Source organism: Amia ocellicauda, chromosome 14 (genome assembly GCF_036373705.1).
Source record: "Amia ocellicauda isolate fAmiCal2 chromosome 14, fAmiCal2.hap1, whole genome shotgun sequence".
Taxonomy (NCBI): domain Eukaryota; kingdom Metazoa; phylum Chordata; class Actinopteri; order Amiiformes; family Amiidae; genus Amia; species Amia ocellicauda.
Window position 1 is genome coordinate 23,296,766 of NC_089863.1, and position 16,257 is coordinate 23,313,022.

General features: G+C 45.5%; 1 protein-coding gene across 1 annotated transcript; it reads left to right on the forward strand.

Moving 5' to 3' along the window:
• Window positions 1-163: 163 nt before the first annotated feature.
• Window positions 164-16,113, forward strand: mex3a (mex-3 RNA binding family member A). The gene is made up of 2 exons (XM_066721197.1): window positions 164-613; window positions 4,709-16,113. The coding sequence occupies exons 1-2, from the start codon at window positions 190-192 to the stop codon at window positions 5,782-5,784; spliced, it is 1,500 nt and encodes a 499-aa protein (XP_066577294.1). The 5' UTR covers window positions 164-189; the 3' UTR covers window positions 5,785-16,113.
• Window positions 16,114-16,257: the final 144 nt, after the last annotated feature.

Consider the following 16,257-nt stretch of genomic DNA (forward strand, 5'->3'; position numbering starts at 1 on the left):
AGCAGACAGACGGTGCGTCCCTGCGCCGGGCTGCGGCCGAGAGCCGGCGAGAGAGGAGGCAGCGGATGGAGGGGGCTGGGCCGGGGGAGGGGACTAGCGAGAGGCGGGGGGGCCGGGAGGGGGAGGCGGCACGGGTGCTGTTCCTCCAGTCTCTCTCCCCTGTCTTTGTTTCCCACTCTTTTGTTAGCCATGCCTAGCCTGCTGGTTCTCGCAGGGATCATGGAGAAGAACGGGGGCTACGGCGGGGTTTTGGCCGGCTCCGGCTTCGGCACCGACGGGCTGCTGGTGCCGCCCGACCAGGAGGAGGAAGAGGAGGACGAGTCCCGGGCGCTGCGGGTCGCGCTGGGCCAGCTGTCGCTGCTGGGGCTCGGGGACGCCGAGGACGGCGGAGGCGCTCCGGCAGCCACGGGGGCGCAGGACCGGAGCAACAACAACCACCACGCTGGCGGAGGCGGCGGCGGCGGCGGGGACGCGGCGCTGCTGCACGGCAAGAGCAAGATGTGCGTCCTGTACGAGCCGGGCGCCGCGGAGACCAAGGGACGGGGCTGCAACATCACCGAGTGCGTCCCCGTCCCCAGCTCCGAGCATGTGGCCGAGATAGTGGGGAGACAAGGTAAAGCAGACAAAGAGGGAGGATGGGGGTTGGGGGGAGGTGGAGGAAAACGGTCTGGATGGAGACACTGTCTGGCAGATGTAGGGACTGGGGCAGCGCGGTGGTCCTCTCAGGCTGGGTGGGAGGGTGGTGGTTGTGTTGTTGTTGTTGTTGTGTGGGGGACTGTCGCCCCATCGTGGGGCTGTGGGACAGATCCACGCTTCCCACATTGCCAAGCGAGGGAACTATTGCAGGACTCTCTCTCTCTCTCTCTCTCTCTCACACACACACACACAATGTCTTTTTTTTTTAGCAATCCTTGCAAATACTAGAAGGAAACAAAGTTGCAACTGTAAGGCAACAGCCAACCGCGCTGGGTTGGAGGCATTGTCACATTGTAGCAGGCGAGGCGCACTGGCTCTTTGTCCGGGTTTGAACTAGCGAGTCTGCGCAGTGCTGCCGCCGATCACTCCCCCCCCCCCCCCCCCAAATAAGTTGTAAAGCTATTGCCATTTCATATCTTTATATGCATGGTATTTCTTTGTACTGTCCCTGTCAGTGTCCCAAGTCTTGTCTCCGGTGCTGTGGACTTGGTCTTGCTTCTACAGGCACCCCCCCCCTTACCCTCCCCTCCAAAAAAACAAAAACAAAAGTCCGTTAACAAAGAAAATGGATTGCACTGTAGATGTGGGAGCGAATGCAATTCACACTGCACTGTGAAAAAAGCCATTCACAAGAACAAAGCAAGTTTTTTTTTTTTTTTAATATATATATATATATATATATTTATATATTATTTATTTATTTATTTATTTATATGCAGGTTATTTTCTTTGACTTGCCACCTTTTGTCTCTGGATTAGACACTTAACCTAAAAGTGCTTGCCTATCCTCCCGGGACGGGGGTCAGCGCGTTCCCGTGGTCCACCCTCCTGCGAGAGTCTGACCTCTGAGATCGCAGGGAACAAAAGTCCTCTCTCAGAGCAGGCTGCTGGGCTGCTGGAGGGACGTCCATTGTTGACAGAGCCTGCATGCTGTGGTGTGAGGAGGAGGGGGGTATTCAAAGGGAGTCACGCCCAGTTAGGCTCCCGTTATGTCCCCCCCCAACCCACTCTCCTCTGCGCACCCCCACTCACACACACACAGCACACAGAGGGTCACGTCTCCCCGGTGCGCAGAGCTTTTAAAACCAGGGCGTCGATTGAGAGGATTTGTTCTATTAGGTTATGTAACGCAGAGCCCTGAGGTTTTAAGATCCACACCCCTCCCACCCAAGTAGAAAACGGGGCAGTTGTCCACTCCTGCCCCCCCCCCCACCCCGATCGGGTAACGGTGCCCATGATTGGAAATGCCCCACCTGCGCCGTGGCAGGCCCGTATCGGCGATGTACAGGTGTCTCCGCTCTCATTTGTGCTCTGTGTTGTGCCAGTTGGCTTCCTTGCAGTTTAATTGTCTGTGTCACAACTGTCCAGTTTATGATTGCAGGATTACAGTGTGTGTTATAGATCTGGATGTTTGTGTGTGTGTGTATAGATAGATATATCGAAGTTTGTGTCTATGTGTGCATGTATAGATATGTTTGTGTCTGTGTGTATAGATATAGGTGTTGTTGTGTATAGAGAGATGTTTGTGTGTGTATACAGATATATTTCTCTGTGCATAGATATATTTGTGTGTGTGTGTGTGTGTGTATATATAGATATAGATGTTGGTTGTTATCCTTTTTGGATGAAAAACCAAATCCATTCAATGTGATCAATCTGTTTGGGTCACAAGTATTGAAGTCTCCCACTCCAGTGCAAAGTCTGCAGGTGTAGCAAGATGTCTGCTTTGTTTGTCAGTTTGTTTTTTTTAATTCAGTTTTATAATCGAAAGGCTGTCAGAGGATTGCAAAAATAAACAAAGAACGAACCTTTTTTTGTGCTGAGGGTCAGGTTTTTGATGATCTGGCTTGAGAGCGTTGGCGTAGATGAGAGGAAGAGTTTGAAAAGTTTGAAAAAGAAAATGTGTTCACAAGACCTGCAATGGGATCAGCTGATCGGCCCAGGGGTCAAGATTTTCAGCCCTGCGTCCAAGGCTACGATGGGGGCCAGCGCTTAAACCGTGGCCCTGGCTGCATGGCGAGCCGATTGACCCTTTTCAGTTAATGGGGGGATGTCAGTTAGCACACGTGATGACTGCACGCACTGGCACGCTCGTGCTTTGGGAATTGGATCTGATTTGAACATTTTTAAAAAACAATCAATCAATAAAGGCCAGACGGTGATATATTTTGTCTCTCATCGCTGCCTGGGTGTCACATGCGTGTGGCTGGCGCTCGGGCGCTTGAGGAACGCCACGGCTCTGTCTGGGGACTCCGGGTGAGGCCAGATGGCCCCGTGTTGGATCCCAGACTTGGGTTTAGTCTGCTCAGTCTGCACTGGGGGGGGCTTTAGTATTCCGATCAGACAGCCCTGGCTAGTACATCACCATCAAGGGCCGTAATTGCCGTCGTGTTTTTAATTTGACCGTACTGCTGCTGATGACAATCGTTATCGGAGACGATTACAGCCAGATGAGCTTAAAAGGGTCCAGATTCAGACGACGACACCTAAACGGCACAGAGAAATGCGAGTGCCTCAAAGTCCTCTGAAGTGACAGCTGCTGGGAAGGTGTGTACGATTTGAAGGCCCAGCCGCGACGGCACACGGCGTATGCGACTCTTTTTTTAGTTTTTTCCGATTACGACTTTCGGGCGCTCACTAGTGTCCTTGTGCTCCAGACACACCTGTCCTATGTTTTCACGTGAAGGAATTCCGGCCCCGTCGATTTGCCAATACACTGATGCTCCCGTGATTGGGCGGCACAAATCCGTTCTCCGGCGGCGGATTGTTTCCGGACGACGCCGGAGATGCCGTTCGATCCGGTTTACCTTCCTGGATGACTTTTTGTTTCCTGTAAAAAGGGGCTCCTTTGAATTCCCCCCTGTAATCTAATTGTCTGTGATCGATACAGTTTTATGTGTTTGGTTGCTTTTATGTTACAAATACTATGAGGAAAGTGTGCCACGTGGCGGTCAAACAAATTCCCTTCTCGAATCCTTAAATCCATAAATTTCTTCCTTTTATTTACACACACACACCAGATCTTTTTGAAGAGATGCGATTGCCCTTTAGGGAATTCATTCACTTTTTTTTTGTATCTCACAACGTGGAAAAATCTGCCCTGGCTTTCTTTCGCACTTTCTTTTAAATAGAACTTTGTATTTATTTTTATTCTTTAATTCTTGCTCTCACCTCCCCAATTTCTTCCCCATCTGTCAAGTTATTTTAAAGTGCTGCTGGGGGGGTGGGGAGTGACACCTTCTCACTCGAAGTGACTGACTTGTCATCTCATTTGTGCCTCCTCCTACTTCCTCGTATGCCTCCTAATTTGATTGTGTGCCTTAATAACACACCTAGGGAAAATCCTCGCGATTTGTTATGATGAGTCATTTCGAGGCGTCCGCGGTCGAGGAGGGCCGCGGCTCGTATCTGGCCTGGGAGACTCGGGGGAAGGTGAACTCCCAGGACAAAGGCCGATTTGGAGGGTGCGGGGGGAGGGGGGGGTAATCCAGAGTCGTCTTTTGTCTCCCCCGAATGTCTAAAAGCTGTTTAGTATTCGTCGGTAGAAGCCAGGCTGAGTCAAGGGGGAAGAAATAAAAAAATGTGATTGTATTGTAAAAGTAAGAGCAAGTCGTCTCTTGGCGATGGTGCTATAGTTTTGTGGTGCATTCCAGGCCTGGTTGGAATGGGGGGGAAGTCCTCGTAACGCCTAGGTGGGAAGAGATTTTGGGTAGAGGGGAGGGAAGGATTTAGGAGAAGTTATTAGGGGGCTGATCAGAGACTTAAGAGTGTCAATCTTTTCCCCTGGGTTGCCGATCCGGGGCAGAGCGAGCACCGCAAAGGTCAGATCGCTGCCGCGAGAGAAGCGATTGATTTTTAATTATCATCTATCGGACACCCCCAGGGAAATACCTTAGTCTGTTCTTGAGGGTTAGACAGACAAACTGACCAAACGCAAACTGCCAAAGCTTTGTTTACCAAAACCACAAAAGCTGATTCTCCTCTCCCTCTTGCTCTCTCTCTCATCTCACAGGGTGTAAGATCAAGGCCCTGCGCGCCAAGACCAACACCTACATCAAGACGCCGGTGCGGGGGGAGGAGCCGGTGTTCCTGATCACCGGGCGGAAGGAGGACGTGGCGCTGGCTCGCCGCGAGATCATCTCCGCGGCCGAGCACTTCTCTATGCTGCGGGCGTCGCGCAACAAGCTGGGCGTCTCCTTCAGTGGCTCGCCGCCGGCGCTGCCTGGCCAAACCACCATCCAGGTGCGGGTGCCCTACCGCGTGGTGGGGCTGGTGGTGGGGCCCAAGGGCTCCACCATCAAGCGCATCCAGCAGCAGACCTGCACCTACATCGTGACCCCCAGCCGCGACCGTGACCCCGTCTTCGAGATCACTGGCTCCCCCGGCAACGCCGAGCGCGCCCGTGAGGAGATCGAGGCCCACATCGCCTTCCGCACCGGCGGCCTGCACGACCTCAACAACGAGAACGACTGTCTGGGGCCCGAGGGGGGCCTGCTGGAGAACCGGCTGCAGCAGGTGTGGGGCCTGCAGGGCCACCGCAAGCCTCTCTCCAGCAGCTACCGGCAGAACAGCGGCTTCCCGGAGGGCCTGACCAGCAACGGAGGCGGCGGCGGCAACGGGGGAGGGATCTATAAAGGCGACTTCCCCAACGACAAGCCCTGCTCCTACTTTGGCTCCGATGGGACCCCGTGCTGGGGCGACCCCGACTACCCCAAGCAGCCGGCATTCTATGCCCAGCAGCGGTCCAAGAGCTTCGGCGGGCTGCCCCTGCCCCTGGCCAGACTGTCTCCGGGGCTGCAGGAGCCCTGCGCCAACAATGCCACGCCCCCGCACGCCCAGGCCCGGCGGGCGCACAGCGAGCCCATCTCCGCCAGCACCGTGTTCCCCTCGCGGATGGCCGTGCCCGACTCGCCGCCCGCCGCCCGGGACTGCATGACCTGCTTCGAGAGCAAAGTGACCGCCGCCCTAGTGCCGTGCGGCCACAACCTCTTCTGCATGGAGTGCGCCATCCGCATCTGCGAGCTGGCACACCCCGAGTGCCCCGTGTGCCACACACTGGTGACGCAGGCCATCCGAATATTTTCTTAATCACGATGATGATTGTGTTTTTTTAACGGTTATGATTTGCGATTTATATATTTTTGTTTTTCCGTTTTTTCTGGGTTAGCGTTTAATTTTTATAACCGATTCTCGATCGTTTCTTTTTTATTCCAGAACAAAAACAAAACAAGCAGATATTTTAGAAGGCTTGAGAAAAAGTTATTATTATTTTTTTTTTCTTCTATATATTTGATACATGTTTGGTTCATTAAGAATTTTGATTTTGTTCGGATAGAGTCGGGAGCGACAAGAAGAGAGAAAATGTGAACATTATTTTTTTATTATAATTTTTTATCATTTTAGTTTAGTTTTTCCTTTTTAATACATGATGTTTTTTAACAGGACAGCTTGCCATTTCTGTGAGAAAGTGTGTCTGATAGGAGCTCATCTGCAACTCAAACACTCCCAAAAACCTACAGAACACTTAAACAAATAATTGAACAGAGAGCAATCTGTTTTTGTTTTCTCTCCACATTGCCGTACGGAAAGAGGCGGATTGCAAAAGCTTGTGATCCCAAACCTAGAGGGCTTCAGGTTTTCAAAGCTTTTCGCTGCAATTTCGAAAATGAAAATCGAGCATTTGTGTGTTTATTTTTAATTTTTTAAATGGTGCTAAATGATCACGAGCCACTGCAACCAAAACTTCATTTTTTTTCTTAGTATTTTTATTTGTTTATTTAGTAGTGACATCACCATGCCGTTAAGTCCATCCCAAAAAAAAAAAAAAAAAAAAAGGACCAAAAGCTTTGAAACACATCCTGTTAGTGTCTTTTCGATCCTAGACTTCTGGGGATCTAGAAACAAAATTCAGTCCAGGTTGCTGTTTTTTTTCTTTTCTGTTTGTTGTTGTTTATTTTGGAATGTGCAAAATATATATATATATATATCACAGGAAGAGAAGGAGGAATGATACTAATAATAATAATGAAGAATCTGATCGTTGAGAGAGAGTTCATCATTCCACCAGTCAGAGTTCAGTCCCAGAAATGCGAGGGTGTTTTTAAATGCAATATGAAGCATCTGATTGCCTTTTCATAGCCCCAAGGTCCCGTCAAGATCCCTTAGAGGGGGATTCAGTAGGAGACCAGAACCCAAAAACCTGAACCCCCCCCAAGTCTCCCCTAATCCGGCCTTCCGAGATCCGTAGCTCCTCCACACTCGGATCTCACACCTTTTTCGATTTTGTACAGGGTACCTGTCTTACTGGGGTTTAATTTTCTTTCTATTTTCGGGGGTGGGGGGCAATCTGAAAATCCTTTGATCGGGAAGGGGGGATAGGGAATGCTGTTTGGCTTGTGCTATAGCAGGTGACTGAAAAAAAAAAAATGTCTGGCCTTGCCCGCCAACACGGTACCTTAGAGCGCAGGATCGCTGTGGCCCCGCCCTCCTCCGCTACAAGTGAGATGGAGGTTTGTAGTCGTACCGAAAGGGGAGCCGTCCACACCAGCGTCTTTCCTTTGTCCTGGGTTAGAGCGAGATGCACGAACACTGTAGAGCCCCGTCCCGGAACTCAGAATTCCGATTTGGAATTGGAACCGTGACTCGATTCTGAATGATTCAAATGTTTTTAGTTTTTTTGTTCTCTTCTCTTCCAACGAAGGCAAAATTGTCGTTGAAAGGAAGCAGGTGTCTGATTTCTACAAAGAGAACCACCTATTTGTATTTTTTTAAATGGTAATCATAGATTTGATTTAAATCTACAAGAAATGACCCTGCCCTTATTGATTGTAATCATTTTTTCATCCTAAAAAGAAATTGAACCCCCCAAAAAAAGTATTTTACATTAATCATTAATCTCTCTGCCTCCCTTTAGCATAAGGCAAGGCTTTGAAGGAGGGCTAATCGGGGGGCCAGTCGGAGAGTCCAGATCGAAGTTTCTATTCAGTTTCTGTATAAGGACCTCCTGCCGTTGCTTCCCTGAAGAGACGTCTGCTTAATCTAAGGAGCGGCCAATGGCAGCGCCGGCCTGCGCTCTGGGCTGCGATCGGACGATTTTAATTGACAAGGAAGGCCGAGAGCCTCCCATTTAGCCTCCCGAGCACTGAATCAAATTACACACTGACTGCGCGCTGCAATACCAAGCGGGGCGCGGGTGGAAACCGCATGGACAAAGGAAGGATTGCTTTTGCTTTCTCCCCTCTTTTTTTGTGTGTTCCTTTTTTTCTTTCTTTACAAGAAGGCTGCTTCCGAGAAAAAGGAGGGAAAAAATCCCCATTTATCTCTTCTTTTTTTAAATATTATTTTTTAATCTATAAACCGATCGTCCATAATTCAGTCCAGCACTCGTTCCTTAGAGCATCTGTGTGTCTCTGTCCTGCAGCCTCGTGTGTGTGTGTGTGTACATGTCTGCTCGAGTGGGTGAGGGGGGAGGTCAGCGCTGTGTGTTGTTTTAAGGGGCAATTGCCGGTTGCTTCCATAATAAAATTCGACAATTCCGAGCGCTGATCCAGGTGTAGCGAGGAGCTCTCTGAGATTTAGGGTTTAAAATGAGAACACATTTCAGATTAGGCAGGACTGGCTTTTTCTTTTCTTTTTGTTTGTGTTTTCCATGTACAAAGTTGAATGCGTTTCACCTCCTCGATAAACATTCCCGGAGAAGAAGAAACGCTTTGTCTGCTAACAAGCATTTTTCTTTTCTTTTTTTTTTTAGTTCTTCCCGATCATTCCTCACTGATCAAGATCTGTGGTATTTGTGCACAGAGAGCGAGTGTTGTGTTGGGGTTGTCAGCCACGAATAGACATTTTAAGGGGTGTCTAAGTGCGTCGCAGGCATTTCAAACTCATCTTAAAGGATAAATCGCCAAAAGCAACACGGGGGGAGGGGTGGGATGGGGACCATGTTTTCTTTTGAGTTTTAGTCAGGAGAGACCTGTGGTACAAAATAAACAAGTAAATAAAAAGTAATGATCGCAGTGGATTACGGAGAATGTGGGGACAGGGATGGGATTTTGAGCAGAGAACAATTTAGGCTCTTCATAAGTTTTAATACTTAGGAGATAAACATAATAAAATAAATGAGAAAAATACATAAAAGCACCTTATTACTTAAGAAAATATATAAAAATAAATAAAAATTAAAAAAGAAATTACAAATATGATTGAACCAAACCGACAACTGATGGTGAATATGGGAACCCACTCTTAAATGACGCTGGCAGGGCCACACAGGGCCACGCTGGTCCTTCCTTTGGTGTATTCAGTAATGGAGCTGATTCGGCAACCAGAACTGAAGCAAACTGGGTGAAATTGACGATACGATGGCCTTTGTGATGGTGTGCAGCTTATCAATAGTAAGAAAGGGGTTCTTTTCAGGTCCAAATGGCCATATTCTGCTGGTGTGATTTGCAGATCCCCTTTACCGGGTCAATTCATCAGAATCCCTTCCTAACTGGTTGTCCGAAGCGCTTTTCTTAGCTGTAGTTTTTGTTTTTGTTGCCAAATCAGCCCCCTCCTTACACCGACATCTCGGTTCATTGCCGTTTAACACTCTTCCTTACAAACTCAGCACAGGCCATGGAGTAACCGATTCCTGCTACTTTTACGCCAGCTGGTTTTATTTTCCCGCGTGTCTAACATCACGTCAGAATCGCGGGGCACACCGGCTGTTCTCAGGAGGTCTTTCCCTGTAGCTTCCCCTACAAAAATAATACAATAAATCCTTTGTCCAAAACACATTTTACTGGTTTCCTGAAAGAAAGAAAACTGTCCAAAGCTGTGGCGTTGACGGCTCCACAGTTCAGTTTCCAGGACATGCACACTAACCCATAGCAACGAGAGACCAAATCTCAAAGTCTTGAACTTATTCATTCATCCTATACCTTTGTTTCCTGCATCTACATGTGCTGATGCATTGTAGTGAGAAAATAAGGGGATGTTTTAAAAGTTTTTTTTTCTTCCCTTGAACAGTGATAGTGCAGTTTGTCAGGCTTGAATTATTAAAAAGACATTGTTTGTTGATTGATCATTGTAGGTGGTTGAGAGGGAAGGCAGGAAAATGCCAGGCCTTTCAAACGTCATATCACACTCGGAAAAAATCCAGGATTTCACCATTTCAATAACAGAAACAATCACGTACAGCACATTTTTAAAACTGAATATTTTTTTATAAACTGAATTCCCCCTTCCGGAAAAAAAATATTTAATCACAAAAATATGAAATCAGGTTTTCTGTATACATTTCTTTTTAAAAAGCAATAAGTTGAGATTTTAGCACATAAAGTGAAGACATAAAATGTACAGTTTTGGTAAAATAAGCACTTGAAATTACTTTTTTTGAACATGCTTTTCTTTGCGTAATCGTTCCCGCTAAAGGATGAGTATTTTCCTTTTCCGAGAGTGGGCCTGTGAGTTTCTGTGGATGCTGTATAACCGGCATCTCCAGTGTGTGCCGGTCACAGGCTTAGGGTCGTTTGGACCCGAAGAAATGTTTGATTACATTTTCTACGGCAGCCATTAAAAATGAAAAATAAATTGGCCAAAACCCACGTGCTGCGCAAAATTGTGCTCTGGTTTGAATTGTCCGGATCCGTGACAGTGGTCCGTTTTGCTTTACTCAGAAGTTATTTTTTTGCTGTGGCGGAAAATTGGGGGGGAAAAAATCAAACCACAGACTTATTTGTTAAAGCACTTAACGCACTCTGCTGTTTTCCGTTTTGGAATTTTATTGATGGCCTTTGTGAAAAGTCCTCTGAGGATTTGGTTTGAACCTGTAAGGAATAAGGTTGTGAGAAATGCCACTTCTTGCCATGCCTGGAATGTGATTTTGTGTTTGGGATTTGCATAGCCTCTAGTGGCATAAAAATGATATTGTGAAGATGGATCAATTCTTTCAAGCTGTTTAGTATTTTGTTATATTTAAAGAACAAAAAATTCAGACAGTAACACCAGTGCAGTACGTATGTTATATTTCGGACTTGTTGTGATTGATCAATACACCACTGTGACATCCCAACACAGGATGTTTGCAGAGAGAGAGAGTGCAGCACTCAGATTCTTCCCCACTGTTAAGGAATACATGCACAACATTGTTTGTAGGACGAACGAGGAGGAGGAAGGATTTAACAGTTGTTTAGTTCTCCAGCTTCGTGCGTATCCTATTATGTCAGGGCCGTCCCGATCCGATCCTCGAGGGTCACGGTTTATGTTCCAGTTGACGTTTTAATGACTTAATTGAACAAATCATTTTAACCCGCAGATCTCTTCCAGTTGGGTAACGGGAGACTGTTTTAAGTGAGCGAGAGTCTCTTGCAAGCCCTGGCTTTAACAGTTACAAACGCTCAGTAAATGCACACTCTTCAAATCGGACTGCCGCACGAAAAACAAAGCCGCAGAATCAAATCGAAACCACACTCAAAATGATACATCGGAGGTAGGGAAGGGATGCTTTCAGAGCACTTCCTACCAGCGTTCTAAATCTCGCGTAGACGGGATGGTTTTTGCTTCCAGTTCGATACAGGGGGAAGGGAGAGTAAAGTGGAGAAGGAGAGTACATCATTTGGGAATCTGGTCCCTTTCTTGGCGGTTGGGTGCAGATATGTGCACTGCGCTGAACTGCACTGTAAACTACAAACACTACATGGATATTATACATTCTCAAAAAGGGAAACCATGAAGGCTTTTTTTAAGACATATTTTAACTAGATTGTGAATTCATGTCACCGAAACTGAGGTGAAAATTGCTTTATATATATATATATATATATATATATATATATATATGTTTCTATACCAAGTTGGGCTCTTGTTGTCAGCCATTTGTTTTGCACTGATGAATCCAACACTATTCGTACCCCTGTCGGCTTCATCCCCATTGCATTTCATTGAGCTTCCACTGGCTTTTGTAACAGGCAGTGGGTATCGATGCCTCAAAGTATTGAGCCAAACGGACCACTTTTGGATACGTAGCATAAAAAAAAAAATTACGCGGTATTTACTCATATTAGCGGGAAGTTTTATCTGAGAATTTATCATTACCGTAAAATTATTACTATTTTTATTATTATTACAAAAAATCAGTGTTTTTACTAATTTGTACTTTTTAGTTTTGTAGCAGATCAGTGTTCTAAGCATTGATACTTTTTCTTGCGTGAACGGACGTTCTCCGTAGTCTTGGTCGCAAAACGAGAAGATGAAATGTGAGAAGCAAAAAGGTAGCCAAAGAATAAACCTGCAAAGTGATGCGATTTAAAAAAATATATAAACAAATCCTCTATTATTTTTCGTATATATAAAGTCTAAGATGGTGACTCTGGCCCGCTGTGCCGGCTGCCCTTGATCTCCGTATAGTTCGCTGTTTCAGGCCTGCGGTGTCATTTGACTCTCGTTTCCTCTGAGCTCTGTAACCGTCCCGTGCAGCTGATTACCAGTTGAACTGAACTCGTTAAGCAACTTTCTGCTTTTCTGAAGGTCAAGATGTTTAAGAGGCCCTGTAATTACCTTATAATTTCTTTTATTTTTTAAATTTAAATGCCTGATTTGCATCTCTCCCGGACAAACGTTGAGCCTGTCTTGAGCTGAACTGTAGTTCCTGTTGTTGTTGAGTCCCATCCATGACGGCTCGGTTATGTTTTTCTCGGGTTTGAATTAGAATCGGACTGGGCTGAAATCCTTGGTACTTGTTGAGCAAGGGGCGGAGGGTGACTGTTTTTTTGAGAGCCCTTGAGCCTATTGCGGGAACGAACCGCCGGCGAAAGCTGTGACCCGTTCCACGAACACGAACACAAACACAAAACACACAAACCCAAACGGAATGCTTCCCAAAGATACAAACCTTCGACTTCTGCAGAGCCTTTAACGAAACTGAGCCATTGGGCTTGTTGCATTGGTCTGGTGGTTTCTGGTTTTTCTTTATCATCTTCGTTTTATTGGCCAAAATCTGGCTACTTAAAAGGGCACCTTGCTTGCTCATCCCAGCATCAAATGTGAATCCACTCAAAATCAAAGTTCTTGTTTCCCCTCCAACCCCACCGTAACGGCAGTCGCTCATCCATTCTCGGGACGACAAAAACAGATTCAAGAAAAGTACGGAGAATAGGAGAGGGCGGGAAAGGGAGAGTTTCTACGATTGTGTTTTTAATTCCTGTAGAATCGTCACTTAAGGGCTAACCTGTAATAGTCAAATATTGAATGAAAATAGACAAAGGCGGGAAAGAAAAAAAACATTGAGTGATCCGGACCTTGTTGCGCAGTGGAACCTCATTGTATAATTATGTTGCTTTTATTATTACTATGCTTATTTTTGTGGTAGGGGACAGTCCTATACACGGCCTTCGAATTTCTTCTGTCAGTTTGTTAATCTTGTGCTTAATTCCTCTCCCGTGACTCACGCAGGCGAGTCTGGGGGTTCGACGTACCAAGCCGCTCCAGAGATGGGAGGCCTAAAAGGGAGCGAGAGGGGCAGTGTCGGGCCGGGTCAAGGGACGGTACGGTTGCCACAGCGAGCCCCCTAGTCTCTTTAAGTAGCTTTTGATAAAGAAGTCTAAATGAGTAATTGCTGCTCTTCCTATCAGTATGGTTACATGGCAGTTGTGGATCTCTATGATTGTAACGCAGCATTACGGCTTATCTGTTCTGAGTAACGAGGGCAGTTTATCTGGATCCGTCGTCTAATTCGCTAACGAAAGAGACGAACGCAACTTAAAAGCATCTGATTGTAGAATGTCCAGTCAACCAATGATTCAACCCAAAGCAAAATCTGTGAAATCATTAAAGACAAGCTTTAATATTTTCTTTCCAGCGTGATGGAAGTTTAGATTTTTTTTATTATTATTTTTTATTTCTTTTAAAAGAGGTTTCCTTCTAGGCGAGATCTGGGTTCTACCAGTTTTGCGGTATAGATTACATTTATAGAAAAGTGACTTAAAAAGTAAATTTTCTTATCACAGTTTTTTAAATTCTATTTTGCTAAGATGGGTTATTATTTCATATGAAGAAGAAGAAAAGAAAAAATCCGTATCACTCAACGTTATTTATGAAAATCTAAAAAAAAAATAAAAAAAAAATAAAAAAAATATTTATGAGTAACCGCTGAAGACGTTTTGTTTTTTAATTAAAGAAAAATACAAAAAGAAAACTTAATATATTTCTAACACAGGGAGCTGTTTTTTTTAGTAAAAAGTTTTATTTATGAGCTTAAAAAATAGAAGAAAAAATAATCAGACTCTTTATTTATATTTCACTCTTAAATAATAAAAAGAGGGTTTCAACCTTTCTCATGGTCTATATCTTTCAACAGCAGAAATACTGAATGTCTGACATGGTAGTCCAGTGCATCTTAACGTAATTATATTCACAGACAATTGGAAGGTTTTGGGCGTTTTTTTGATTCACTGAGTCTTCCAGCGTGGAATCCAGGGGTGAAAAGGGATTTTAAAGGGGAGGTCAGCCAGTCCAGCTGAAAACCAGTGTGGAAATTGACTATAAAAGCTGATCCTGTGCTCTGATTGGGCGCCTGGGGTCTGGTATCGTAGAAGCCGTCGTCTCAGTGAACCAAAAAATGCAAGCCTATAGACTGTATTTATCTATATTATAATAAACAAAAAGAGGGGTAAAATTATTGTAACTTTTAAATAAGAAAGCAAAGAGTAAGGTTTAAGAAAGAAAAGTTATTTCCTACAACAGAGGTTTAATAGTTCTATATATTTTTCTTCCCCTACCCCAATTCCCACCACTTTTGTTCAATCTTGCTAGAATACATTTCACTCTTCAAGGTACTACAGAAACAGTTTTTTTTTTTTTTTTTTTTTTGGAGAACGAAGATTGAAGTGGGTCTTGTGTGGGGTCACTTGCTCGCACACAAACACACACACACGTACAAACATAGATCTACTACATGTGTTGGAATTGTACAGAATTAGTTTGGTTTTGCTTTCACGTCCTTCAAAGAATGCCAAATGTTTCGAAAAGCAAAGCCAAACCAAAACGGAAAAACCCGCGAAAACAAACCTGGTCAACAAACGAACACTCAAACTGAAGCCTTAAGTAACAAAACAAAACAAAAATTCTTCTTCTTCCTATAGTCGGTCTCCCTCTCCAACACTGTCGTAGTATTTTGGGTAGATATATACCAGCACTTGAGTTGGGGGGGAAACGCCAAACTGATCCATTGGTGCAACTACAATATCCTCCGTGGCTGTTGGCGTTGTGTAGGCGCAATGTGTAGTAGAGATAGCTCCACATAACCACATCCATACATATCCTTGCATATTTGCATGTTTCTCGTAGCGTTCACCTAGACTTGAAAACGGCCGCGGTGCCGCCGGGGAGCCGCGTCCGATTGGTGGCGCCACTCGGCACCCGTCGGGCACGCTGGCAGGCCGCTGTCGTTTTAGATTCGCATAGTGGGGCGCCCCAGCGGCGTTGTAATAGGAGACAACTTCAGATTTGTAGAAACTGGTAACAGCAGCAGTCTGGCAAAGAGGAATTCAGTCCCCCCGCCCTTCCAGGATTTGTGTCAATCTACACAACTTGGAGGTAGTGTTCAAATCTCCCTCTCTGTTGCCCAGGTGCTAAATGGGCATCTCTGCTCGAGCTGGCGACAATTTGACGTGCTGTCGGACATCGAGAAGCCCAGATGCCTGGATCAGTGCGAGTCCGAGGCAGTATGGGGATGGCAACAGAGGGGGGTGGGTTTGTTTTTACGGTACATTTCTTACAATCGACCTGCCTTCATATTGTCTGGAATGACATTTTGTTTATCAAGGTGTGGTATCGGGGGTTTTGACCAATCACAGGCTTTGATCTCTGAGCGGTGAGTTAAAGGCCTCTTTGGGGCATGAATTTCTCCCTTTGCTTAGACTGCCGTCTATTTTTTGTTTTCTTTCCTTCATAAATGTTCATGACAGTCGGTCTTTGGTAGCTGTTTATCTTCCGGCACTGTAGAAAGTTACATACCAGTCTCATAGTGGTTTTAGTGCATTAGATGGGTCACACCTACTGACCATTCTTTCTGATTAATCCGTAAAACGAGAGAGGGGGGAGAGAGAGAGAGAGTGAGCGAGAGATGGAGGGAGAGAGCAAAAGAAAGAAAGAGAGAGGGAGGCGTGGCGTGTCCCGCAGTCTTGCGTGGCGTGTCGTCACATGTGTCTTCTTTGAACCATGTCAAGATGTTGTCATGTTGGCACAAAGCATGCAACATTGCTTTTTTTTTTTTTCTAGCACATGTAATCTGTGATTGTTTTTTTTTTTTCCTTTTTTTTTTCCTTGTTTTTTTTAATATATACACCGTATTATAATACTAGTTTGGTTTCTTGTATTTTTTTTAAGATGGTTTTAAAATGTATTGTAAATGTTTCTAATAAAAATAAAAACATGAAAGTACTTTATTGCAGGTGGCTTTGACTCTCGACTGGCACTAAATGCACTCGTTTTCCCCAGTTTAAATGGGTCTGGAACTACACCCCTTCTCTCAGGCTAGAATTTGAACACCTTCCCCTTTGAACAGGCAGAAGAGGGTAAAAACAC

Coding starts and splice junctions, on each gene's coding strand:
- mex3a (XM_066721197.1), top strand. CDS start 190: ATGCCTAGCCTGCTGGTTCTCGCAGGGATCATGGAGAAGAACGGGGGC. Junction 614..4,708: donor CGAGATAGTGGGGAGACAAG/GTAAAGCAGACA, acceptor CTCATCTCACAG/GGTGTAAGATCAAGGCCCTG.